This window comes from Athene cunicularia (assembly GCF_003259725.1).
Source record: "Athene cunicularia isolate RWA chromosome 2 unlocalized genomic scaffold, athCun1 chr2_part1, whole genome shotgun sequence".
Lineage (NCBI taxonomy): Eukaryota > Metazoa > Chordata > Aves > Strigiformes > Strigidae > Athene > Athene cunicularia.
In genome coordinates, this window is record NW_020799095.1 from 87,249,008 (window position 1) to 87,275,134 (window position 26,127).

The 26,127-nt window shown below is 38.2% G+C and overlaps 1 protein-coding gene across 1 annotated transcript in view; it reads left to right on the plus strand.

Moving 5' to 3' along the window:
• Nucleotides 1–26,127, plus strand: part of GABBR2 (gamma-aminobutyric acid type B receptor subunit 2) — a 469,556-nt gene that overhangs the window by 169,441 nt on the left and 273,988 nt on the right. Inside the window, exon 3 of the mRNA XM_026841737.1 lies at nt 3,859–4,029. Coding sequence (XP_026697538.1) covers nt 3,859–4,029 — 171 coding nt within the window. The remainder of the gene's footprint in view (nt 1–3,858; nt 4,030–26,127) is intronic.

The window sequence follows — 26,127 nt, forward strand, 5'->3', positions numbered from 1 at the left end:
CAGAGAGGCAGCTATGTAGCACCTGTAACATTTTTTTTTTTTTTAGCAATGCATGAATATGTATGCTCTGAAAATACAGTACTGTGAAAAACAGTACTTTTTTGGTTTGCAAGGAGTTATATGAGCAGTGAGATTGCTGTTCATACAGATTTTTGACTAAATAACTAAAAGTTATAAAAAGAAGTTCTGTAACAAAAAGAAGAATCATATCTCTATGGCTTTCAGTCCTGTAGAATGAAATGAGGAAACTGTGAAAACTTTGTCTTTCAATAGGTTCAAGTTTCAAATCAGACATGAATAAAAAACTTTAGCCCTAAAATACAGAGAATTTATGCTCAGTTAACAAGGGCTGTACCACCTCAATGCATATGCAGGTGGACTCTGTTGTGATTTTGTTTTATCACATAGATTAAAGTTTTTGTGATGAATATTTTACTGATATTTCCATATAGCCATGCTATATCACATACTTGTCCAGAAAGCCTACATTGTGTCAATTTATTTTATTAATGTGATCTTTTCATTACCACTTTTTAAAACGTAATGAGTCCTCCTTCCTTTTCCCTCCTTGTCCCTCTCAAGCAGTATATTGGGTTAAGTTCATAGCATGTCCCCAAAATCTTATACAGACTATTTTGTGAAAAGTTAAATATTTTCAATTACTTTTGTGAGAAAGAAGGAAGGGGGAAAAAAATCAAGTTATTTGTCAATCTCTCATGAGTGTCTTATTAAAATGGCAGAGTGATGCAGAATGAGACCAGCTATGGTATATGTGATGCTTGAAAGAAAAACATCTGAACATCCTACATTCCAGGAGTTCTTTGAGCATGAAATTTTCTCATTTTATATTTTAATAAAACCTTTCTTCAAAAAGAAAATGAAGAGGAATGTTATTTTGTAATTTAGGTGTCATTAATATTATACATAAACCTGGATTCATCTCATCTCATCTCACTTTACATGGCTGAGAAATCTAAGTTACGTGTCTTCTTCATCTTTCTTTAGTCAGTGAAGAGAGGTAAGGTTTTGCTTCATTGTTTCCCAAGGAAATTTGGGCAATTAGATATTAATTTAGGCACTTTAATCACTAAAATGTCAAAGAATGGATCTGAATTGACTTGCTTATATCACAGACCTTCATCATAAAGCCAGCTTACAGCTATATACTCCTCATTACTAAGGATTTTTGTACTTCCTGCCAGAAAAACTTACTGTTCAATCTGTGAACCTGAGCTACTCAAACTTGCTGATGTTGCTTGTCTCTACTATTACTTCAGCATTGCTCTTTACTTCTTTTTCTTAAGGATCAATCAAATTACATTCGATCTCAAACCATAATAACTTGAAAAGCAAGTCCTTTGCAGTCACCAGGCTGCAAGAAGTCAGGCTGCTGAAAAGCATTCCTCTTCATACTGGATTTCTAAAGTCAAATTTTCTCTCTTTTTCAGTCAGAGATACAGATCCTTATTTTCACTTACATTGATAAGTGGATGGATGATGTTCAGTGTTACAAGGCTAGACAGAAAGGCTGGCTAGGTCTGCCTGGCAGACCTTCATTATTTTCCCTTGAAATCAGCTCTTCTCAAACTCATTGCTGATTACTAAATATTATGAAGTTCTAGGTGAGCCAACCAATATGGTTTTGGAAAATCATGATGACAATATTACAACACCTCATAGTAAACTTTTCTCATAAAATCTAATTTAAAAGTAGTTGCTATATTGAAAATGTTTTACCTTAGAATTACACAGCAGTAGAAGGTCTTAAAAATATTCTCTAGCTGCTGACTGGTGAAGAGAAAGAATCTTCTCAGAATCACAGAATCATTTAGGTTGGAAAGGACCTTGAAGATCATCCAGTCCAACCATTGACCTAGCACTGACAGTTCCCAACTACACCATATCCCTCAGCGCTATGTCAACTCAACTCTTGAACACCTCCAGGGATGGGGACTCCACCACCTCCCTGGGCACAGACCATTCTAACGCCTCACAACTCGTTCTGTAAAGAAATGCTTCCTAATATCCAGCCTAAACCTTCCCTGGTGCAACTTGAGGCCATTCCCTCTTGTCCTTTCGCTTATTAGTTGGTTATAGAGGCTCATCCCCAGCTCTCTGCAACCTCCTTTCAGGTAGCTGCAGAGGGCGATGAGGTCTCCCCTCAGGCTCCTCTTCTCCAGACTAAACACCCCCAGTTCCCTCAGCCGCTCCCCGTACGACCTGTGCTCCAGACCCTGCACCAGCTTCATTGCCCTTCTCTGGACACGCTCGAGTCATTCAATGTCCTTTTCGTAGTGAGGGGCCCAAAACTGAACACAGGAATCGAGGGGCGGCCTCACCAGTGCCGAGTACAGGGGTCAGATCCCTTCCCTGTCCCTGCTGGCCACGCTATTGCTGACACAAGCCAGGATGCCATTGGCCTTCTTGGCCCCCTGGGCACACTGCTGGCTCCTGTTCAGCCGGCTGTCATCAGCACCCCCAGGTCCCTCTCTGACTGGCAGCTCTCCAGCCACTCCTCCCCAAGCCTGTTCTCTTTTTGAACTGTATAGTGTAAACTCTCTAGTTATGCAGACTTTAAATTGTTTGGATTTCAGGGGTTTCAGTTAGGGAAAAACACTATATTCAGGCAGTTATAACAGTTCAATATATTCTTTGTGAGTCTAAATCATGTAGAGAATGAGTCCTGTCTCTGCCAGGCTAAATCTAGGTTTTGTAAACATGAAGAAAAAGTTAGAACTGTTATTTCAGATTAAAATTGTCTATTCTTTATTTTAAAAAAGGATATCTATCCCCAATATACTGAATACTTGATTGAAGAAAGTGTAAACTTAATACTATGTTGGATGCACTTATACCTACGTTTTCTGAATTTATTGAGTTTGAAAGACTTAGTATAACTGTATTAGCTTATTTTTTGACAGTCAAACCATTTAAATCAGTACTTTAAAAAAAAACCTTCAACTGCTATGCATGGTTAAAAAAAAGACAAAAAAAAAGCTTGAGAAACACATTCCTAGCATCCTAAAAAACTACAGGAAGAAATGATCACAAGTGTTTTTGGAATATGAGCATTTTCAAAAAGTTAATATGCAGGCATATTAATCATTCACAAAAATATGCTGCCTTTAATTTGGGCAGAAGAATTCAGTGAAGTTTTCTGTTTAGGGGTTTGGGGGGGGGGGTGTTGAAAGGTTTTGTCTTTTCTTTCATTATAAGAATTCTCAAACCATGTACAAATCCTGGTGTTTTCAGATGTGTGTAATAAGCCACTGAGTCCCCTTTGATAACGCAGATCACAGGGGACTGCTTCAGTAGAGGAAACTGGGAGCTAGGTAAACTTCTGAGTTGTAGCCTTGGCTGCTATAATTATTTTGTCTTTTTCTGCTACACAGACCTGTTTTATTACCTGAAGATAGGAAGAAGTGCTGCTAGAGGTTCACCCTCTCATTTAAAGATATATAAGAGTTTGAGAATATCCCCTTGGAGCTATTCTCAACTTTTATGAAGAGAACGTAGAAGGAAGTTGATGGGGAATACAGAGATTTGTTCCTTTAGAACTTTCTTGCTGTGCACAATGTTTAAGATGCATGATCTCGGAGAGTTTTACATCACTGACTGAAAATTACCTAGTTTAATTTTGTAGCAGGTGGTTTATAAAGCCAAGGTATTTCAAAATTCCCTTTAAAAGTAAATGAATAAATGGTGCTGGTAGGACTTCCAAAGTGTGTGGTGATGAAAATTCCCTTCATGACTGCAATGTGTGGATTGTGTTAGACTGAGATGAACAAAGGTTTTCTTCTGGCTGCTAGATGATTTATGGTGACTTTCATTTTTTTGTTGTTTGATTTTTTTTTTCAGCTTTCATTTGCAGCAACAACCCCAGAGTTGGCTGATAAGAAAAAATATCCTTATTTCTTCCGGACAGTGCCATCTGATAATGCGGTGAATCCAGCAATTTTGAAGTTACTCAAATATTATCAGTGGAAGAGAGTAGGAACTTTAACTCAGGATGTACAAAGGTTCTCTGAGGTAAGATTTGCATAATTTTCAGTACACAAATACAGCTACTAATATCAGATTTCCAAGGAACTAGTTCCTCCATTAATAGCAATTAACTTAAAAGAAAGAGACCTACTGTTACAGCCTTGTTTATCTTTGTCTTACTACATCACATTTGCTGTACTGAATAAACTTAATTCCCTTCTGGGGTTTATTTGTCTGTCTACAGTAAAAACTACACATGTTTTCCTTTGTGTGATTTTTACACCCAAGATCATTGCACTGAAGTGCAAAAAAAATCAATTTTTTTTGGTAACAAAGGTTCATTTATACTCTGACTTGCCAATGTGTACAGTTTTGAAGGAGGCTTGCATCCTGACATTGGTTCACTTAAAGGAGAGAATTCCATCATGTTTCATTTGTGCTCTGATTTATCATAAGCACTGATCTGGACAGTCTGAACATTGAGGGACAAAACCTGGTAAGTCTATGGCTGAAAATATTGGAGGAGCTTACTGAGACAGAAATGACCGAAGCCCCCAGAACTGATAAGGTCACATACTTTTCACCCTCCAAATCTTCTGAATTTCACCCTGAACAATGTTTTGGTCATAGAAATTGAAATAAAGTGTGGGCCAAGTGTGCCTTAAGCATGGTTTTAACAATAGAGTAGGTAGAAGAAAACATCCTATAGGTAATTAATCAGAATAAGACAAGGGAAAGAGTTGGCCCGTTAATTGATAGAGAGGCAAAACTAAAAAAAGGCATGCCAGTTTCTTGGGGGTTTTGGTGTTTGGTTTTTTTTTTTTTTTTTTTTTTTTTTTTTTTTTTTTTTGTTTTGTTTTGTTTTGTTTTTTTTTTCCCTTCCTCAGCATTTATTATTTATTGTCTGTCACAATTAATTCACTACGGAGTACTTAAGAAATCTTAATCTTCCCTTATGAGCTTTGAGAATTAAAGGATAAAAACTACGTGAATTTTAGGGGAGGAAGGAAATCTTTATGTCTGTCTTTCCAAAAACTATATAAAGACCCAAGGAATTATAGACCGGTCAGGATAAATTTAATTCCTGAAAAGATACTCAAGCAGATAATCTGTTTGGAATCACTCAGAAGATAAAAAGATGCCAAACAGTGGCCAAAATCGATTTGTCAAGAATAAATCATGTAAAGCAATCTAATTTCCCTCTACGACAGGATAACAGGTTTTGATGAGATGGGGTAGGTGGTAAGCTCGTGGACTAACTCAAACACGAAAAGAAAGCCTACAGAGGGTGGAGGCAAGGACATATAGCCTGGGATGGATTCAGAGAAATTGTCTGAGCAGCCAGGAATCAGGTTAGGAAGGCCAAAGCTCTGAATTAAATCTGGCCAGGGATGTCAAGGGCAACAAGAAAAGCTTCTGCAAGTATGTTGATGATAAAAGAAGGACTAGGGAAAATGTGGGCCCTCTCCAGAAGGAAATGGGAGACCTGGTTACCTGGGGTATGAAGAAGGCTGAGGTGCTCAATGACTTTTTTACCCCAGTCTTCACTGGCAAGTGCTCCAGTCACACCACCCAAGATGCAGAAGGCAAAGGCAGGGACTGGGAGAATGAATAACCACACACTGTAGAAGATCGGGTTCAAGTTCACCTAAGGAACCTCAATGTGCACAAATCCATGGAACCTGATGAGATGCATCCACAAGTCCTGAGGGAACTGGCAGATGAAGTGGCTAAACCACTATCCATCATATTTGAGAAGCATCAGATTACTGAAGTTTTCACTGACTGGAAAATGGGAAACAACCCCCATTTTTTAAAAAGGAAAAAAGGAAGACCCGAGGAACTACAAGACACTCAATGTCACCTCTGTGCCCAGCAAGATCATGCAGCGAATCCTCCTGGAAACTATGCTAGAGCACAAGGAAAATAGGTAGATGATTGGTGACAGCCAAACATGGCTTCAGTAAGGGCAAATTGTGCCTGACAAATATGGTGGCCTTCTACAATGGGATTACAGTCTTTGTGGATAAGGGAAGAATAGCTGACATCATCTACCTGGACTTGTGCAAAGCATTTGATACTGTCCCACATAACATCCTTGTCTCTAAATTGGAGAGACATGGATTTGATGGATGGAACATTTGGTGGATAAGGAATTGGCTGAGTATCACACTTATAGAGTTGTTGTCAACAGCTCTATGTCAAGGTGGAGAGCAACAATGAGTCGTGTTCCTCAGGGATCAGTATTGGGACCCATGCTGTTTAACATCTTTGTTGGTGACATGGACAGTGGGATTGAGTGCACCCTCAGTAAATTTGCTGATGACACCAAGCTGTGTAGTGCAGTCAACATGCTGGAGGAAAGGGAGGTGCCATCCACAGGGACCTTGACAGGCTTGAGAGGTGGGCCTACGTGAAGTTCGAGGCCAAGTGCAAGGTCCTACACGTGGATTGGGGCAATCTCATGCACAAATACAGGCTGGGTGATAAGTGGCAGGAGAGCAGCCCTTCAGAGAAAGACTTGGGGGTATTGGTGGGTGCAAAACTGTGTGCTCATGACCCAAAAAACAAATCAAATCCTGGGCTGCATAGAAAGAAGTGTGGCCATCAGGTCAAAAGAGGTGATTTTCCCCCTTCACTCTCATGGGACCTCACCTGGAGTGCTGTGCCCAGCTCTGGGGCCCCCAATATAAGAAGGACATGGACCTGCTCAAGCAGGTCCAAAGGGAGGCCACAAAGATGATTGGGGTGATGGAGCACCTCTGTTATGAGGACAGGCTGAGAGAGTTGGGGTTGTTCAGCCCAGAGATGGGAAGGCTCTGGGGAGACCTTATAGCGGCCTTCCAGTACTTAAAGGGGGACTACAGGGAAGGTGGGGAGGGACTCTTTATCAGGGAGTATAGTGATAGGAGGGGGGTAATTATTTTAAACTGAAAGTGGGTAGATTTAGATTAGATAGAAGGAAGAAATTCTTTACTGTGAGGGTGGTGAGGTACTGGGACAGGCTGCCCCCTCCCTGGCAGTGTTCAAGGCCAGGTTGGACGGGACTTTGAGCAACCTGGTCTAGTGGAAGGTGTCCCTGCCCACGGCAGGGGGGTTGGAACTAGATGATCTTTAAGGTCCCTTTCAACCCAAACCAGTCTATGATTCTATGTTAAGTGTGATGTTTTATGACTTATAAAAATGTTAAACATGTTCCTAAAGAAAAGTAGGGAAACTTGGTTTTGAGGAACTGTAAGAGCAGTCTTTAACCAATATTCCTGTCACCAAGGTTAATTGACATCAGATGGTTGAATGTTTGTTTTAAAAATAAATGCTGAAGCAAAAAGTAATCATAAAGTACACTATGCTTTATTCTTCTCTGACTTGAAATTTAAATTTCAAATAATAGTTATCAGTGGTTCACTGTCAAACAAGAAGGATGAGATGCTGTCAAGTGGTTTTCTCTAGAAAGGGCAAGGTTTTGTCCAGTTAGTGGGATAGAGAAAATGTATTAAATCTGCAGTTGATACCTACTTTGGAAAAGCTGCAATCACTTTTCAGAGGACAGGATTAGGTTTCAGAATGATCTTGACAAGTAGAGAACATTCTTAATATAAATAATATGTTTGTGAAAAAAAGTGAAAAATGGCTATCTAGGCAGCAGATCTCCAGAGAAAGATATGGAAAGCACTACAGTGAACCACAAACTGGGTGGGAGTCAAGAGGTCAAATTGCTTGACCTGCTGTAAAAAGTAGAATGGAAGCAAACAGCTCTCATTTCACCACCCCCGATATAGTGCAATATTGACACTTAAGTAACACAGAGTAAATGTCAACACTACTCATTAGATGTAAGTTGAAACATCAGGTCCAGTATCATCTTCAAGAAGGAAGTCAATCAGAGATGTCTATGAAAAAGTTCAGTATTCTAGAAACATGTTTTATGAGAAAGATTAAACATGGAAAACAGTGGAATAGACTCGGCAGGTTGTTGAACCTTCATCGTGTAGGGTTTATTAAGATGAGACTAAGCAAACAAATATAGGGATTCTTGGTCTTCCTTTGGGACAGAGGAGTAGACTTCATGTCTGCCAGAGTCTCTTAAGAAACATTAAAACTGCAGCTTTCAAGGTTTTACTAGAGTGCTGCACTTGAGTTCATCTTTCTGTCACTCTTGAAAGGTAAACAACAACCTTCTGTGTCATACTGCAAACTCAGTTTAGTGTGAGTCATTAAAGCCTTCAAGTAATGCAAGATCCAGTTAAAACTTCCCTGAATTCAGGCGATTTTTATAGAGCATGTTGAGTCCCTGAGTCTCTGAAATTATTAGAGCTTCATCCTTCCTTTTTCAGTTCCATACAGAGTTTCTCTCTTCCCTGTGCAGACAGTAAAAGCACAGGAAAAACTGGAGTCAATAACTAATAGGCTGTCCAGGAGCAGTGAGGGATGGGAGTCACCAGCAGCAGAGGGGGGAACTTGCGATGGCCAGGCAGAGCCCAGCTCCACTGCAAGGGAGGAGGGGAGGCCTGGAGGTCAAGGCCAGGCTCAGCCAAGGGTGCAGACCATCTGGGAAGTAAGTCCACGGTGATGAGGCAAGTCCAAGGCTGTGCTGGGATGTCAGTCTGTGGGACAGGATCGGGTCTAGTAATTTGCTGGGCAGGTCCATGGCAGAGACTGGAGACACAGGACTAAAGTTGTGGATGGAGGTCTCAAAGGAGGGACCACTAGGGTCTGTTAATGACCTCCAGCTGATGTCTATATGATGAAGTCTATACATCCACTGAAACCATAATTTTCCCTCTAAAGGAACATCAGGCAAAGCGATGCTTCTAAGATTTTTTGAAAATGACAAAATGGTTGAATAGCATCTAAAACTTACCTCTTTGTTGTAAAATGCCACTGAGTTTAGGATGTGATTCATTTTTCTTTACTGAAAATGCATTAAAAGACACTAGACTAGATGTAACTGAATGTCATCTCTGTTTACTAGCATATAAAATAAGCAGAAATAAATTAATGGGGTCTTTAGAGAAGCCTGTGTAGTAACTCCAGTGGTTTTACTTTTAACAGCAAGACAGAGCAGTTCTCTCTCTCATTTTTCTATCTCACAGAAAGACTGTATCAGTTTGACAGAGCTCTTTTTTTTTTTCTTAATCTAGAACAATTTGCATATCTATCTTAATTTCCTCCAGTTGTCCTTCTGCCTAAACAAATGTGGGGATAGATATTGCCTTCTTATTCATGTTATATACAGGAGACTTCATACCCATATAGTTTAGACATAAGGAATTCTAATTACATCTCTTCAGCTTCCATCTAACTTCTGTTTTTTGGGGATGATCACTTTTTTTTCTTTGGCTGGATCACTGTCTCTTTGCAATTTGTACTATGACCTTGTATCCTGATATTAAAGATCACCTAACTTGTTCACAAGTTAGCTTCCCCTGAAAGTCATAAAGCTGTTTTGTAAATTTACTTTGCTTTGTAATGAGGTAGTTGTCTCAGTTGCTTAGATTATCAGTCTTACTCCAATTTATCTAGAGGCCAAAATTCGAGAGGATCTCTTACTTCTATTTCAGCCATTTCCCTTGGGAAACCTTCTTGCAGAAACTTTGCATTATCACCCATTTCCTTTTATGTGGTGGAAAACCTTCTCTTTCTTATAACCAATTGTTACATCTTCCTTATTCTCCAGGTCACATAAAGAGACAAAAGGCAGGTAGAGAGAATGGAGAAGCACATGGGCGGTATTGATATATCTTATATTGCTAGCATGGTTTGAGGCTCCCTTTCTTGACATTGCTTGGATCCCAAAGATTATGACTTTTCATTTCACCTGAATTCTATAGTTGCCAATAGCACAGCTCACTGTTAGCATCCTTTGCAAATTATTCAGGTCTGTACAATCAAAAATATCTCTTCCATTGGATTACTGTTTAAATTGTGTAAGTCGTCTTGGTATAAGGGTAGTATACAAATTTCATCAGTTCTGTTACTTAACTAGGACAAGTTCATACCTGGTGTGCTTCTGTGTCCTAGATTTTGTGGATTGCTGCCCTGTTCTCATCCTCTGGGAGAAGATTCTGTTTGAGAAGTTAATAATTTTGTGGCAAAGTTTTATAAATGAGGTTACAAAATATTTTCAGGATTTTCAGCTTTAAGTGTTTGCTATGGTATATAATCATAAAATAATTTAAGCTGGAATAGACCTCAGGAGGTTGTCTGGTCCAACCTGCTGCTCAAAGCAAGGCTGGCTTTAATGTTTATTATCCCTGAAGAATTATAGCTGTTGCACACAGAGTTCTCAGAAAAATCCTGACCATGTCCGGTTTCCAATTCCCAGTTGAGCTTTTAACTGATTGGAGATTATGCATCAATTGATGCCTCCAATTTTGCTGCTGTCTAGCACTACCTGTTTGGGATTGTATTTTGAATTAGGCAAACCAAGCAATATTTCTGTGGTCTGTGTTTCATGTTTCAGTGGGAAGAGTCATGAGAATGAAGTCATACTTAACTATCAATAACTCAAAAGTGTTGGGAGCTCACCTGTATTGTAGAAGATGTAAAGGCTTCAGAATATGACTGTGAAACAGAAAAATATGTAGTCATGTACTGGTTTTCAGGTAATGCTGTATTTGCTGATCAGTAATTCTAGTTTACCTTATTTCAGTATTTTACTGCTCTTTCCTGTGTATTGCACATTTTATTTGTACACATTTTTTGGTTCATAGTATGTTTCAAACTGAAAGTTGACACTTGATGTCACTGGTACACTAAGAGGGCTTCTGGCTTCCTTTTTTTTTGTGATAGGACACTTCCTCTAGACTGGCTTCAGTTGTTTCTTTTTGCTCCCCTGCCATGTTAAAATTCAGTGAAACTGCGTTATAACTTCACATTTGGTGTCTTATTCATGATATTTCTAGATTTTTAAAAATATATATTCCCTCCCACTGAGTATCTTGTCTGGGATTGTTTTTAAAACAAGTTAAATTCTGATCATCTCAAGTGACTCTGTTTTTCTCTACTTCTTAATAGTCATCTCTTTATGTGATTTTTCTGCTTCTTTCTGGAAATATTGAGAACTCCTAATGTAATTTGATCAGTGTAGGTGGCATTTCAAAAGGCAGAAGAAATTAGAAGTTTGCAGTAAGGTAATGAAATAGATTAACAATATGAAAAATAAAAGATAAAATATTCTCTCTTGTGAATCTGTCATGATCTTCATTGAATTCAATAACCTAAAAATAACTTGGTAACAAAAACTAAAGAGAAATAACCCTTGTAAGTGGACAAACCAGCACTTTTTCTGGCTGACATGATTAACACTCTTAGGACTTCTTAAGGTTGTGCTGCATTTTGTACACTGACATCTACTTCAAAAAATCAGCAGGTCATCAGGGTACATTTTAACTAAATTGAAAGCATTTAGCATCTACAAATTCCAATTCTCATCCCAGAAAATGTAATACTGGAAAAAAAATGAAAATTTTTCCAAAGAAAAGCAGATAGTAAACAAGCCTTCTCAACACAGTAGATGTCTGTTCCTGTGGAGAAAGCAGTATAGAAGTCTTATTAATCTAGAAGTTTATTGTAGCCTTGCTCTCTCACTGTGCAGTCTGTAAACTAGGATCTGAGTTAGTGGCCAGTTCTGGTAAGAATTCATTGGATAAGCAGATGCAATGAGAGAGTTACTGAGGGGATGAGATGGATTAGGCAGGGAAAAGAAATGGGATATCTGGTGACATTTCAGATTTCAGCCAAAAAACAAGCTTGAGACACCAGTTTTTGATGGTTGTAGGTATACATTATGCAGATTTCAAGGTGTGATTACACTCTGACTTCTCAAGCTTTGCTTCTGAAGAAAGAAAACTGAGATTTCCACTCTCCAATCATAGTTGTCAAGAGATTTTAGGGCAGTAAGAAAAATATCAGTTTTTCTCCAAGAATGAGCTTGGAAGCATCAAATTTACCAGATAACAGCAATGTTTAAGTTGGAAGCTCTGAATAGTTAGTGTACCCAGTGATTTCATCCTAGAAGGAGCCCTGTACCTTCATCTTTGAGAGCAGGAAAGTGGAAAAAAGAGGCAGAAGATAAGAGATGTGAGACACAGGATGCAGTAAAAGAAAATATGGAAAAAGACATGAAGAGATAAGAATGAGGGCGGGAAAACTGAGACATTTTAAATGTCATTGTTTAACTGTAGAACTTTTTCAAACTATCTCTTCCTAATATTTCTTATTTTTCCAAGCTGTCGTGTCTTCATCCTGTATTCTGTCCATCTTTTTCTTTGTTTTTTTGTGTCATTTCATTCTTTCACAAAGCCTTTCAGATCCTTTTACTGGTTCATATTTTTGTCTCCAAAGGAAGGGAAAAGATCACCATCTACCACATCTTTCCACCCAGGAATTTCTCCCATCTCCATGTGCTCAGCTGCTTTTGGGCAATGAGCAATCATCTAACACGGGTTGCTATAGTCAGGACAAAATAAATAGACAACTTCTGTCCAGTATTCTGTAATATTTATAAAGCTGACTGGAAGTAAAATAAGTTGTTAGGCCTTCTTAGAAATACTAATAGGAAGTTTTTGATGCAAAAGTGTTATTTTATTGTTATTGAACAATTATTGACATAGTCTATTCTTTCTGTGTTTGGAGGATGCTTGAGATGCCTTGATATGGTGTTGAAATATATACTGTATCAAATAAAGAGGTTTCTCATTTTTCTTTCACTGGTTTAAAAGAAAAACTAAAGCAAATTTTCACCAAGCTTAGATGTATACATTGAAAGCTGTGAACTACTGATGTAAAAAAACTAGCAAAACAAAGTCTGTATTTAATCCCACTTCATACATTATGAAAAAATTAATGTTTGCTTGTTTTTTTTTTCCTGTTCTCAAGATTTTTTATTTTTTTTTTTTTACCAAAGATAGTTCCAGTAAGTTTGATAAACAGAAATACAGAGATTCTGTCCTCCTTGTGGTTTCTAAATTATCGTCCTGCAAAGCAGAAGTACAGTGCCTGAGATCTTCCTTCATATTGCCCCCCTTCTTGCCTGATTTCTACAGCAAAAATCTTAGGAACAATGTACTTCAAGTTCTCTTGAGCTTGTGAAGAAGAATGAATTCCCCTGTTCTGTCTTATAATTATGCTTTCCTATAATTCAAGTTGATATGTTAAGGCAGTCTCTGAAAATGACTTCTACTAATATCACAGGATACTGTTAATATAAATGGGAAACTGTATCTTTGTGGTGTTTATAAGTGGTTTAAGGGGGAAGAATCACTGCAGTAATTTAAAATGAAAGAGACCAAGACATTTTTTTCCGTAAGAAATTTCAGAATCTGAAAGGAAGGTATTTAGGCATATAAAATATAGATGGTCTCTTGCTGGAATTTTCTGAAGGGCATACATAAGTGTCTTTTTGGCCAGTGCGTCATCCATACTAGGAAACATTATTTTTCTTCTGACAGTAGTATTTTTTCCAATATTTTTCACCTTTTATTCTGTTTCCTAATACATTTAAACTATTTTAGCTTCCAAAACAAAAAACAACAACAACAAAAAAAATAGATTAGAACATCACCTAGCAGAGAATTAGAGCTATGCAGTGGTACTATATGGTTGTGTCATCTTGCGCTGAAGGTTCACGCTCCACTGTCACCCTAAGAGGCTCTGGGGATCCCATGAACTGAATAAGTCCTTATCAAACTTCAGGTGTCTTAAACAAAACCGAATCAAATTTAATAATATTTTAGAGAACTTCTTACTTTTCATTCATGTTTAAACCTTATACTGTGCATGTATGATAGGATGATATTTGTAACACGAGTAAAAGGAGTGGAATGTTCAGTACTTTCTTGACCTCTAATACCTCAGGGATGAGAAACTCCTTGTAGTTGTTTCCTAATGGATCTGATATAAAAATCGTAACTATCTACAACCAAGACTAATCCAGACTCAAAGAAAAAAATTCCAATTTAGATTATATTGAAAAAATGTTCCAAGGCAATGCTTGTTGTAACAAATGTTATCATTGCACATTGAAATTTTATTGCTTGTACCACAGCGTTGTCCTAGTTCTGTTTTGGATTTTGCTATGCTTTGGTGCTTTTTTTTTTTTTTTTTTTTTTTTTAAAATGATAATACAAGGATGAAATATGAATCTAAATAGTGATTTAACTTACAAGCATTCCCCCACACAATAGTTTTGTTTGGGTATCTAATTATCTTCCGTTCATCAGGCACTTGCAGGCTATTTTCAAATTAAATTGATAGTGCAGTAATAAAATTTAGAAGTGGGCACAGTTGTGCACATGATGTGGATGAGTGGTAGGAAAGTGTGATATTGTCCAAATCAGAAGAGAATAATCTCACTTCACTGAAATAACCATCTCTGAAACAATTTATGAAAATTTGGGGAGTTGATTGCTAAGAGGCTAAAGTAATATCCTAGAAAAGTCATGGAATGTCTTTTGGAATGATGAACCTCCCAGAAGAGTACGCAAATTTAACAGAACCTATTTCCTGTGAAGGGTAGTTTGCAAGCACTGGAGTCAAGAAGATAAAGCTGCTGTTAAACTGCTCGAAGTAGCATGTGCAGGACTATGGCCATTACTTAAGTTCAGTTTCAAAGATATGTCTGTCTCCTATCACTTTCATTGTAAATGATTAAAGCTAGAATTAGCTCAGGATACGAGAGTAATTTTTAAGTGTTCTTGTGTGTTTTGTTCAGAGCTATTGTCTAATCATGGATACATTTATTTAGTGGGAACTTTTTTTTTAAAAAAAAACCCTAATATTTTCCTAAGAACTATGATTATTTCTGTATTATTCTGTTTGTGTCCAGAATAATAGGACACAACTTCGTCCTTGTGGGCATGTCCTTGCTTACATGCAGATGCTGGAGGTGATGCTGTTTAAGCCTTGTTTTGTTGATTTTGTGATCCCTTTTGGTAACATCACTCCAGGCCCTTTGCTCATCAATCATCCCTGTCCATCACTCCCTCACAGGGATGCTGGTAACTCTCTTTCCTCTGTCATTCCTAGTTTAAAGTAGGTCAGCCATTCTGTTGGCAAAGATACCTTTGTCCCACTTAGTGAGAAGGATCCCATCTCTCTCAAGCAAACACTGATCTGCAAACAGGGTTCCATAGTTGTAGAAACCAAATCCCTGTTGCCAAGACCAGCTCTACAACCAGTTATAGATGTGTATTATCACCCTCTTCCTCCTCCTCACAGCCTTTTTCCTCACTGGCAGGAGGAAGAGGAACACCACCTGAACCCCCATGCCCCTGACTATTGGTCCCAGAGCTCTGATGTCACTTTTGATACTCTTCAGGCAGCACCATGGGTACCCACAGGAAGAACAGCAAGGGGTAATAGTCAGAGGGTCCAACAAGCTCTGGCAGTGTCTCCATAACATCCTGGATTCCAGGTCTCCAGCAAGCAGTGAACCTCTCTAGATGATAAGTCAGGTCTACAGTTGGGTGCCTCTGTTCTTTGCAGCAAGGAGCCATGCATTACTATTTCTTGCCACTTCTTTCTGGTAGTCTTCTATGGTTTAGGGTCAGTTGACCCAGATACTTTGCTTGAAAGCACATCTGGCTGGCTTATCTCCCAACTCTGAGGGTGGTGAATCTCTTTTGTAATTGTAAGCCTTTAGGTGGAGCAGGAGCCTTTCTCTTGGTGCCAGAGGTCATCAACTTGGAATGGGCACTGCCTGCATCTCCACTGCAGCTTGGGATCCAGGGCGATTCAAACTGTAGTGTCTCCAAGACCCTATCTCTCTCTGTTTCATCTTATCTGATCTTATGCAGCCTGATGATTTTCTCCCGTAACAATTCTGCTTGGTGACACAGCTTTTCAGAGACAGCACACTTCCTGCAGTCCATCTCTTCTGGCATCAGAGAGAGGCACCAGCCACTCTGTGTAGGCTGGAACTTAGAGGGCTGCATCCACCATCCAAAGAACCATGTGAGTTGAAGCTCCTACCCTTGTGGGGTCACCTGCTCCAAAACCTGGTGGAAAACTACTCTGTAATATGTTACTACTATACCTGAGACTGTTTATGAAGGATTGAAGACAGTGGTGTGCCTCTCTTCCGCCTCCCCTTTCTTTTTATTTGCACCCTTCTGTACAAGCTGCTGTGCTGTTGGCTGCCTCTGGGAGTGGTGCTCTTATATAAGCCTCTCCTGAGCACCACCTGAAAAGGTTCTTGGCCCTTTTGTAGGGGGCAATTAGAAGGCAGATGAAACAAAGGCTCCAGGCACCTTGGGTCAAGGGCATCTGATCATGTTCATTAGAAGTTACAGGAGCTTCCTTGGGCCCACAGCCTCATGACTCCCCTTATCTCATATTTTCTTGACAGCAGCAGGCACCCTCATTTTTCTCAGAGGGTTACCAGGAGTTCCCTGGTGGTCCTTGACCTTGTTGCCAGAGGATCCCCAAGCAAAACCCAGAGACTACTGCACAGACTGCTGCGTCTGCATGAGTTGCAAGAATAGCGAAGTCTTTAAGGAAATAATAAATAGGGGGGCAGGAAAAATAAATCATAACATATTTTTATGAAAGAAAGATTATGTCTGAGATGGCAAGATAATTGATTTCTTAGAACTAGTAAAGTGGCTTTTAATGCTTAGCTGAAATCTAAGTTGGTTGGTGTAATGCCCTGCAGGAGCTGGGTGGAACAGAGGTGGTAGGATGGATGAAGTGAGTTCTAAGGCAGTTTGGGAGGACAGTCAGAGGGAAGACTGTAGCAAATAGTATTATAAAGATATTTCTCAGGATAGAGAAGTTGACAGTGACCTTTTTTTTCTTAAAAGAATAGCCCTGGGATCAATCGTTTTCAGTGTATTAATTCATTACTTTGGGGAGAAGAATGTATAAACTTGTGAAAGTTGTACATGACACAGGGAATAAAGAACTTCCCATAACAAGAAGAAACATAAAGGATGATCTGTATGATTTTGTTAACAGGAGCATAAAATGAAGTGTAAAACTTCACATGTGGTAGTCTTTACATGTGGTAAGATTCCTAGAATTTCCAGAATCCCAGCTGTTGCAGGACCCTAAGACTCTGGTGATGCTTTCAAATTCTCTCTGTTTTAAACTTTTCTATTCGACATTATATGTGTAACCTTTAATATTTTATTACAGATTTAAGTTTTGCTTCTGGAGAGTGTTTTACAGCCTACAGCATATGAGGAGACTTCCCATGTGTGGATTTTTTTAATCTATGTATCTACTGTTTGGTTATCCCAGGCAGTCCCTTTCAGTGATAAATTTTTGTAGATTTTAGACATGCTTCATTTTCAACAAAGATATCCCTTCCCTGTTTTTTCTTAGATCTAATCAAACAGAATTGTAACCATGAGCTCCTTCTGCAAGTGAAGATTTTCAGTTTGTTTAATCATGGTTCCATCACTTTGTGGAGAACATATAATAAAAATATATTTTTCTTTTGTTGGAAAATACAGAATTAATCAAACTCTGATGATTAATGAAAATGTTATGATAATAATAATACTGTTATGATATTGAAGAAACACTTGAAGATGTTAAGTTCATTATTAACAATTCTTGCCAAATACCTCGTTTTTAGTCCAGATCAGACAAGTTACTTGGACATTGTATTAGTATTCCTGGGCTGAATGAATGCGTGTGTGCTTCCAGCACACACGTTTCTAAACTTTGATTGCAGTCAATACAGTTAAAGGGAACTTGATCCAACCCTTTCTGTAAATGTCAAAAGCTAAATTGTATACGTGTTGAATAGGAGTTAAATTCACTAAATATGTTATTGCAGTGGCTGACTTGGCTTCATCTCCAGAGCTCTTTGCAATTGCTTTGACACTAGAGGAAGCTTTAAGGAGGCTTATAAAGCTAAGTCTGTAGAAGAGTTTAAGCTCCAAGACCTGTGGAGTTTAGTTGTTCTTCCTCCTTACACAATTGATGGAGCAATGGATAAATTGTTTTTGGATACATTCCCAAAATCAGGGTCAGAGATGACAGCACACAGACCAAGGAACTAGTAAAGGTAGCCAAGAGTCAGCACTGAGATTTCCATGTGTTATAAATCCTGACACTTTCCAGGGAGTTAAAGCCTTCCTCTGGGGCTACAGAGATGTGCTTCTGTACATACAGGTTTCACATTCCTGAATCATTTTCTGGACCCCAGGGTGCTACCGTCTGTACTTCAAAGCCTGAATGGAGGTCAGTTCTTTCATTCAGGAAGCTACATCTGCAGATGATGATATTTTTACCTTAGTTTCTCTTTCAAGAACACACCAAAGAAGTAGAAATTCTCTTTTCTGTTCCCCTTGCTTTGAATCCTCTGAAAGGAATTCAAACTCACATTAGCCCACCACCAGGTCGGAGCCCTAATCAGCAGAGCAGCAGACATCTTTTTCTGGCAGTAACTCCAAGTACTTTTGCTACTATAATAAATGGGACTGCAGCCCATTCCATAAGGGTACGGTGTAGGTGGAAAACAAGGAACGTGTCCAGATAATCTTAAACAGATGCATAACAAGAAATGCTTGTATTTGCTCTGCACTGCTCTGAGGGAGGAAGGTGGGTGGTGAATTCCTGTACTTCATTCTGCAAATTACACATGTACTAAAGGGAGGAGGATTACAGAACAGAATTAGATAGTGTTGTAGAGAATGTTTCACTTACAAAACTTCTTTTAAGGTTCAGCCTGTATATGGACACTGAGCTGGCAGTTGCTTGGATGATGACAAATGAGCAGATGTTGGTCTTTCTTCTGCAGAGGCTGTTCTAGTCATTCCTTAGATGTGCACAGTTAGTAATGTGGCATGAGCAGGAGTGTCTTTACTGTGCCTTTGCAGCATAGAGACATAGTGGAGATTTGTTCTGACACATTTGGCATCCCCAATCTAAATAGGAATTGCTAAGAGAAACTAAAACTGCACCATGAAAGACAAAATGATATATGGTCATTAGCAGGTCCTAACGGAAGGTCAAAGCTTCCTTAATAATACTCTGTGATCAAGTGAAACTTTCGAGACAGAACAAACTGGTATCAAGGACTGAGGGAAGCTGTTAAAACATCTCATTTTCATACTCTGGGATGCAGTTGCCTTTCCAAGTAAGTAAACAGGATTATTTAGAAAAATGCATTACTCAAAGTGTATGTGTGGGAAACAAGAGACCAGTCACTAAGAAGGAAGCAAGAGTATTCTCCCCAGACCTTACTTGGCCCACTTTCCCTCCCTGCTTTGTGCTGAACTCCTCTGAATCTTGTCATGCCTCCATCTTGAAAACTTCCCTTCTGCGATCCTTCTGCCTGTTGAGATTGCATGTCGTAGAGGTATGGTCTGCTGTATCCTTCATCTTAAGTGATTCTGTATACGTGATACTAATTTCAAATGGAATAGGATTGCAGAATCCAGCTGCAGCAACTTTATCAATGAAAAGTGTATCCTTTCATTTCTTCCAAGTAATTTCATCGAAAAGATGGCCACATGTCTTTCTACAAGTCTTCTCTCTCTAAGACTGTAAACCAGCAATTTTGAGCAGCATTAAAATCACTAGTTGGAAGGTATAAAGGAGGAAAATCTGTTTCAAAATGCTTAGAACAAATTATATAGATCTGTATTTTTACTGTAAGGTTTTGTAGCTAGTCCTGACAATCACAGTAAAAATAAATAAGAATTCAGAGACCCCTAGGTTAGCACTGATCTGAATTACCATGCTCATGGAGTGTGTTGCTTGTGAAGTTCCCAGCTCTGATATATTTCTTTGGCAATACTGAAAAATTATACTCCTCGTGGTACTGAAGATTTTAGGGCTGTCTGAATCACACTGAAATGGTATGCCCTGAAGGAGAGGACAGAAATATATGAATTATCTTTTGATTATGATATGCTGCAGTGTAGCCTTCAGCTCTTATTTTGCTTTCCAGTCGTTTTCGTCACTTTAGCTTTATTTGTTTAATTTCAGCCTGTACGATGTTCTGATGTACTAGCAAACTAATTTGCCTACAGCCTAGTAAAAATCTCATTTTTTTTGCCTCTGTCAAGTCTAATGATTACCGAAGTGTTTGCTTTTGCACTGGTGGAACAGACAAGTGCTCTATGTTACCCTTGTCAACCACCTGCAATCGGTCCTGAGGTCTGCCCTCAGATCAGCTTTGCTTCATTTGTCCAGCTTGCTGAAACAAAAACCCATGGTATTTGCTATGAATGTTTCTGTGATGGATTCCATCACCCATGGTTTTGTGGATGCTTTTGTTTATATAAATATTAGACACTTTAGGACAAATGCTTGTCAAAGGCAAAGAACTTGTTAGCACTGGAAAGTAGTTGTTTTTAGCTTTTCCCTTCCCTTGGAATAGCTTTTCCTTTGTGCAGCTCTACAAATACAAAACTAAAGAAAACCCCTTACTTTGACTGCCTTGTTCAGCTTAAACTCTGTGTCGTTACAATTCTTTGCATAACTTGTTTGTTTAGGGTTTTTTCCATATAAAATACTTGCCATCAGTTTCTTAAATTTACCTTTGACTGAGCCTTTCTTTCTAAGGGAGGATTCCAGTATATTATTGACCAATATTCTCAGGCAAATTTTTAACTACAAAACTACGTAAAGATTGATTCTGAATAGGCTTGGTAAAACAGACTTTTTTCCATCCTTCTTATAAACAAGTCCAGATTCAGACTTGGTCTTCTTAAATGTTCACTGGACTGAAGTTGTGTGACCCATGTAAAGCTTCAGCTTTAATGATGAGCTGAGAACATACCCGTATAACTGATGACTCAGGGCTGGATGAACCCGTTGCTCACAGGAATTGTCATTGTTTAGGATATATTTTGTATAATGTTAGCCACCTAAACAGTGGTGTCTAGCCTAAGCTAATCATTTAAGTTACCTTTACAGCCTGGGAAGCAAGCAGGAGCAACTTGAACTGCACATGCAGTCACCACACTCCATCACTGGAATAACTGAGAGACAGTGTGAGAATTTACGTGGCTGGTCAGCTGCAGTGGATGGATGCAACGTCAACAGGAAATATAGGTTATGAATGAGGAGAATATGGCTGCCCTCTATTCTGAAGGAGCAACTTGAACACATAGATGTCTCCTACAGGAGGGAGGAGAGTCTGGCTGAGAGTCTGGCAGAATCAGAGGGGAAGCCAGTAGGGGTGATGCTGTGGTGCAAGTTTGTCACCACCCAGTCAGGTTTACGAAGTGGACAAAGCCATTTCTAAGCAACTCCAGGAAAATATTTTCCACAAATATAGTGTTATTTCTTGCAGGAAGAGCAATATTTATTTTTTCTGATTTAATTCCAAGTAAGTGCTGAGGAGTGCGTGGAGAAACCACCGTAAAGCTGGTAGTGAAGCATTATGGCTGCAAGCACTCAGAACCTGTAGCATTCATGTTATAGCATGCTTAAGAGTAAGGGGGAAAGATAAACACCCCATTCTCCTTCAGAAATGGGCAAATAACTCATAAATTCCATAAATTCTGAGCACAAGCATCATTTGACCTATCTTTTCCTGATGCTAACCTCTTAGCACCTCCTCTAGCCTCCCTTGTCTATAGCCCTTTACTGAAAAATATGATAGAGAGTTGCTATGCTGTGACAGCTATTATTAATCAGAGTTTAGTGACAATAATCAAAATCAAGAAATCAGGCAATTCTGACTGAAATATGGAACATACTGGGATTTGAATACTGGCTTAACATACTTGCATAAGAAGAGTTAAATGCAATTAAATGGATTGATTTTTATTTCTCTCATGGAAATATCACTTCTGAATGAATGCTTAACAGTCTTTGGTAATTTACAATGAAGAGATTTACATTTACTAGAAATCCAAGTAACTTTAAACAGGGCTCCCTGTTCCTTTGATAATATAGTAGAAATTCTATGTCAATTTAAAATTAAACTGTAGACTAGAATTGTATGCACATTCATTTTCAATTAACAGTATGAAAGACCTCTTTAATGTAAGAATGAAAGATAGGCAAGAAAAACAACGCAAGTATTTTCAGATGTACATAGCATGGATGTTTGCATTTCAGTGAGCAATGCAAGGAAGGAAAACATTCTCAGCTGTTGTTAGGCCTATCATCAAACTCTCTGTGAAAAAAAGAAAGCTAAATACAATTATTTGATAAGCAAATGCTAAACTCTATGGGACCTGAGATTCCAAGTGTGATCCTAAGAATGTGTCAGCAATAAAAAGTAAAAGTTCTCACCTGTCTCCAAGGCAGAGAGAGCTTTCAAAACTGATTTTGTTTATTAAGGCTGATATTCTGTCAACCTCTGTTACATGGTTTTGATGCAGTACTTTCTGACTAAAGCATTATGCCCTCTATTTTGCAGGAATTCAGACTGATTGATACATTTCCTTTTGGCATTAAAATCTTGGTATTTTTCTTTAAAAAGACTTACATAGCAGTAGATCTAAATACAGCATAGTATAATGTAAAAATCTTTCCCTGAGCTTTTATTGCTGACTATCATATCATACGGTTGGGAATATTCCTTCAGGCAGTTTGGGTCAGCTGTCCTATCTGTGTCCCCTCCCAGCATCTTACCTGTTTCCCGTTTACTGACTTTTGGGGGCAGGGAGCAGAGAGAAAGCCTTGACACTGTGCAAGCACTGTTTAGCAATAGCCAATACACTGGTGCATTGTCATCACTTTTTTAGCTAGAAATGCAAAGCACAGCACTATATTGGCTGCTGTGAAGAAAGTTGACTCTGTAACTTCATTCCAGACAGACCCAGTACATCACATTGCTGCTTTGTGCTCAGGTTGCTGCCAGTGAAATGGAAGTCATCAGTGGGTTTCATCAGTTGATCTTAAATAGCTCAAAAGAACTTGATACTTTTATTATCTGTGGATATTTATTCTCATTTTGTTAATGTAGACACTGGGGTGCAAATAAATGAAGGGTATATTTTTGAAGTGAGGCTTAGAGTGGATGCCAGTAAGAACTTTGAAATATGAAAGCTTGATTATATCTCTACCATGAAATTGTGGTTTCATAGTCAAAACCCAGATATTTTCTTGGTTTGCTTCAGAAAAATGGTACAGAATCTGATTCATATATGTATAATCCTGTTTCCCATTCTCAAGAACACCTGAAGGCTGGGAAATTTACTATATTCATTGTCACTGTCCTAATGGCTAGCAATACACATTAAAAATGTGTCCTATTTCATCTTTAACTTCCAGTCACTATATTTTATGTATTTTTGTCTGCTAGATTAAAGAGATTGGAGTTAGAAAATCTCCTTAAGTAGGTAATTTATCATGTACAGACTGTATCATCATGATTCAGTTCTGTCTTAATCCATCTTAGAACTCATTTAGTCTCTTACTGTACAGTCTATTTCCAAATTGCAAATCAATCTTATGGTTTTCCTCTAAATTTTGAGTTTTTTCTTGGCATTGCTTTTAGTGGAAAAACTGTATAGAATTGGCTGTCTTCAGTCTTGGGAGAGGAGTATGTAGGGACTCTAGGTACTTTAAGCATATGTCTTTTATATAGGCATATGTCTTGAAGTGTATGTCTTTTTGCAGGTGGGCACAGATTGCCTTCAATCCATGCTGCAATCCAGGTGCTGGCAAACTCTGAACTGTGCCCAGCTACAGAGTGGGTGGGCTAAGGATGCCAGAGTAGTGGTCTCCAAACAGAGGTGTGTGCAGGGGTGAAGGAAGAAAACAGTTGAACTTCTATTTATATTTATTTTTATCTAAAAAATATAAGGAAGAAATTAAGCTTTACACCATAGGTCAGATGGTCATATAGGGTTCCTGTGGTGGCCTAAGGGAAGAGCGGGCACTTCACAGCATGGAGGGGTTGGCAGCGCCATCCTCACTCATTTGTTCACCTTCAGTGTATTGCGATGTATTACAGTTACATATGTGCCCAGTTAAGTGGAATTATGGATTGTATTATCCAGTTTTTACTAAACTACAAAATGGATGAGTGGCTTAAAAAGATTCCTGCAGGCAAACCACAGATTGAAGACAATACTAATATTGCCTGTACAAGCGAACAAGAAGAAAATGGCAGCACTGACACTTCTCCTACTGCTAGCACAAGCTTTTCGTCAGCCACATTATGGATAAAAACAGCAACAAGGTAACCAGATCTGACAAGAAGCTGGCCAAAAACAAAACCAAGATTTTCAAGAAGACTATTTGAAATATGGATTTATAGCTACTATTGCTAACGATGAACCTCGCCTTAAGAGTATATTGTGCCTTGAGACATTAGCAATTGATAGTATATGAAGCCACTATGATTATAATGACATTAAAAGGTAAACATCCAGAACATGAAGACAAACCTCTACAATTTTTTCAGTGATGTTTAAAGTCATGTGATACCCAGCCTAGTACTTTAAATAACTAGACATAATCATAAATGTTTGAAAACAATTCTGGGGTTTCTTACTTAGTAGCAAAAATCAAAAAGCCCCATACTATTGGGCCAACACCTTTTCTTCTTGCTGCAGTAAAAATGCACTGAAAACAATATGGTAACAAACTGAAGCCTTTGTCAGCAAATACTGTTGGAAGATGCACAGAGGAGTTGAAGAGTTGCTGAAGTGTAGAAGAAACAGATATTAGAACAAATCATGCCGTGTAGGAGGTTTGGTGCAGCTGGGTGAAAAATACAGATGTTTCTAACATGTCTCAGCTTATGGTATTTGCTGGCTTCTGCTTCAATAATGAAACAGATTTGGTATCTTTTTGTGAACCACTAAAGGAAAAATGTACTGCAGAAGATATATTCTTGACAGTAAATTATTTCTTTAACAAGAGTAATGTTTTATGAAGAATCCGTGTAAGTGTAAGCACTAATGGAGCAGCTAGAATAAAAAAAAAAAATATTCCAGGTCAAGGTTATTGAGTTTGCATCACATGTGAAATTCCTTCACTGTGTCAGTCATAGACAAGTTCTTGCAGCAAGAAGCTGGAGCCAAGAGTGCATTAAATGCTGCAAGGTGCTATCAAGGTAGTTTATTTTTTAAAAATCCTTTAAATAGTAGACTATTTACAATACTCTGTAATGAGATGGGGAGTGACCAGAAAAATATTTTGTACCTCATGGAGGTTCACTGGTTTTCTTATGGTGAAGTGATTAAAAAACTTTTTGAACTTGAAGATGTTATGCATTTTTCTTTTACAAAGAGACAGATGTTCCAAATTTGCTGACCTTTTCTGTGATGACAAGAAGCTGTCCATAGTAGATATTTTTAGAAAAATAAACACACTTAATGTGTCTCTTCACCGTGAAAGTGACGCTTTAACAATGAATGGAAAAGTCACTGCTTTTCAGAGGAAACTTGTACTATGGAGAGAGCATTTTGGAAACAGATGTTGGTAAATGTTTTGATCGTTACATTGTTTTGTTGCCAAAAATTATGCAAGCCAGTCACCTAATAAAATTCTCATATGTATACACTTAAAAACCATGGAAACAGAATTTTCTAGACAATTTAAAAATCTTCGCAACAAGATTTTGTGGGGTTTGAACCCAGTTATTAAATATATAAAAATGTAATGCCTTCTGATTAGTTTGCAGGAACAACTGATTCAGGAAAGATGTAAACTTACTGGCTAAAATCCAACAAAAAACTTTGTATAATTGGTGGATGGGACTTAAAAATTCATATCATGGTTTAGTAAGTGTAGCCAGCAATGTATGTCCTCCATTTGGATCTACGTATTTTTTTGAAGTGCCATTTTCAGCTAGCAGTCATTAAAACCAAGTATTGAAATAAATTGAACTTAGAACTTGACCTTCAAACTGCTGTGCGACTAAACCAAGAGTTTAAAAAAAAAATAAAAATAATAAGGGATATTCAATCACATTGCTTTAGAGCAAGAAGGAGTTTTTTATATCTCTAATATAATAAATAAAATAATTTTTAAAATAGTATTTAATCTTTGTGTCATAATTTTTAATTTCTGTTTTGTTTGTTTCATAATATATTATTACAGTAGCAAGAACATGCATATAATTTATAAATAAATATACATACATTGGAGATACATCTCAACAGTTTTTTGCTGGTAAAGGTACATGATCAAAAAAGTTTGACTTGCATGTCACTTCCCCTTGTAAATATGAAAATTAATATTTTAAACTCTATTATAAAGCAGTTTGGAGAA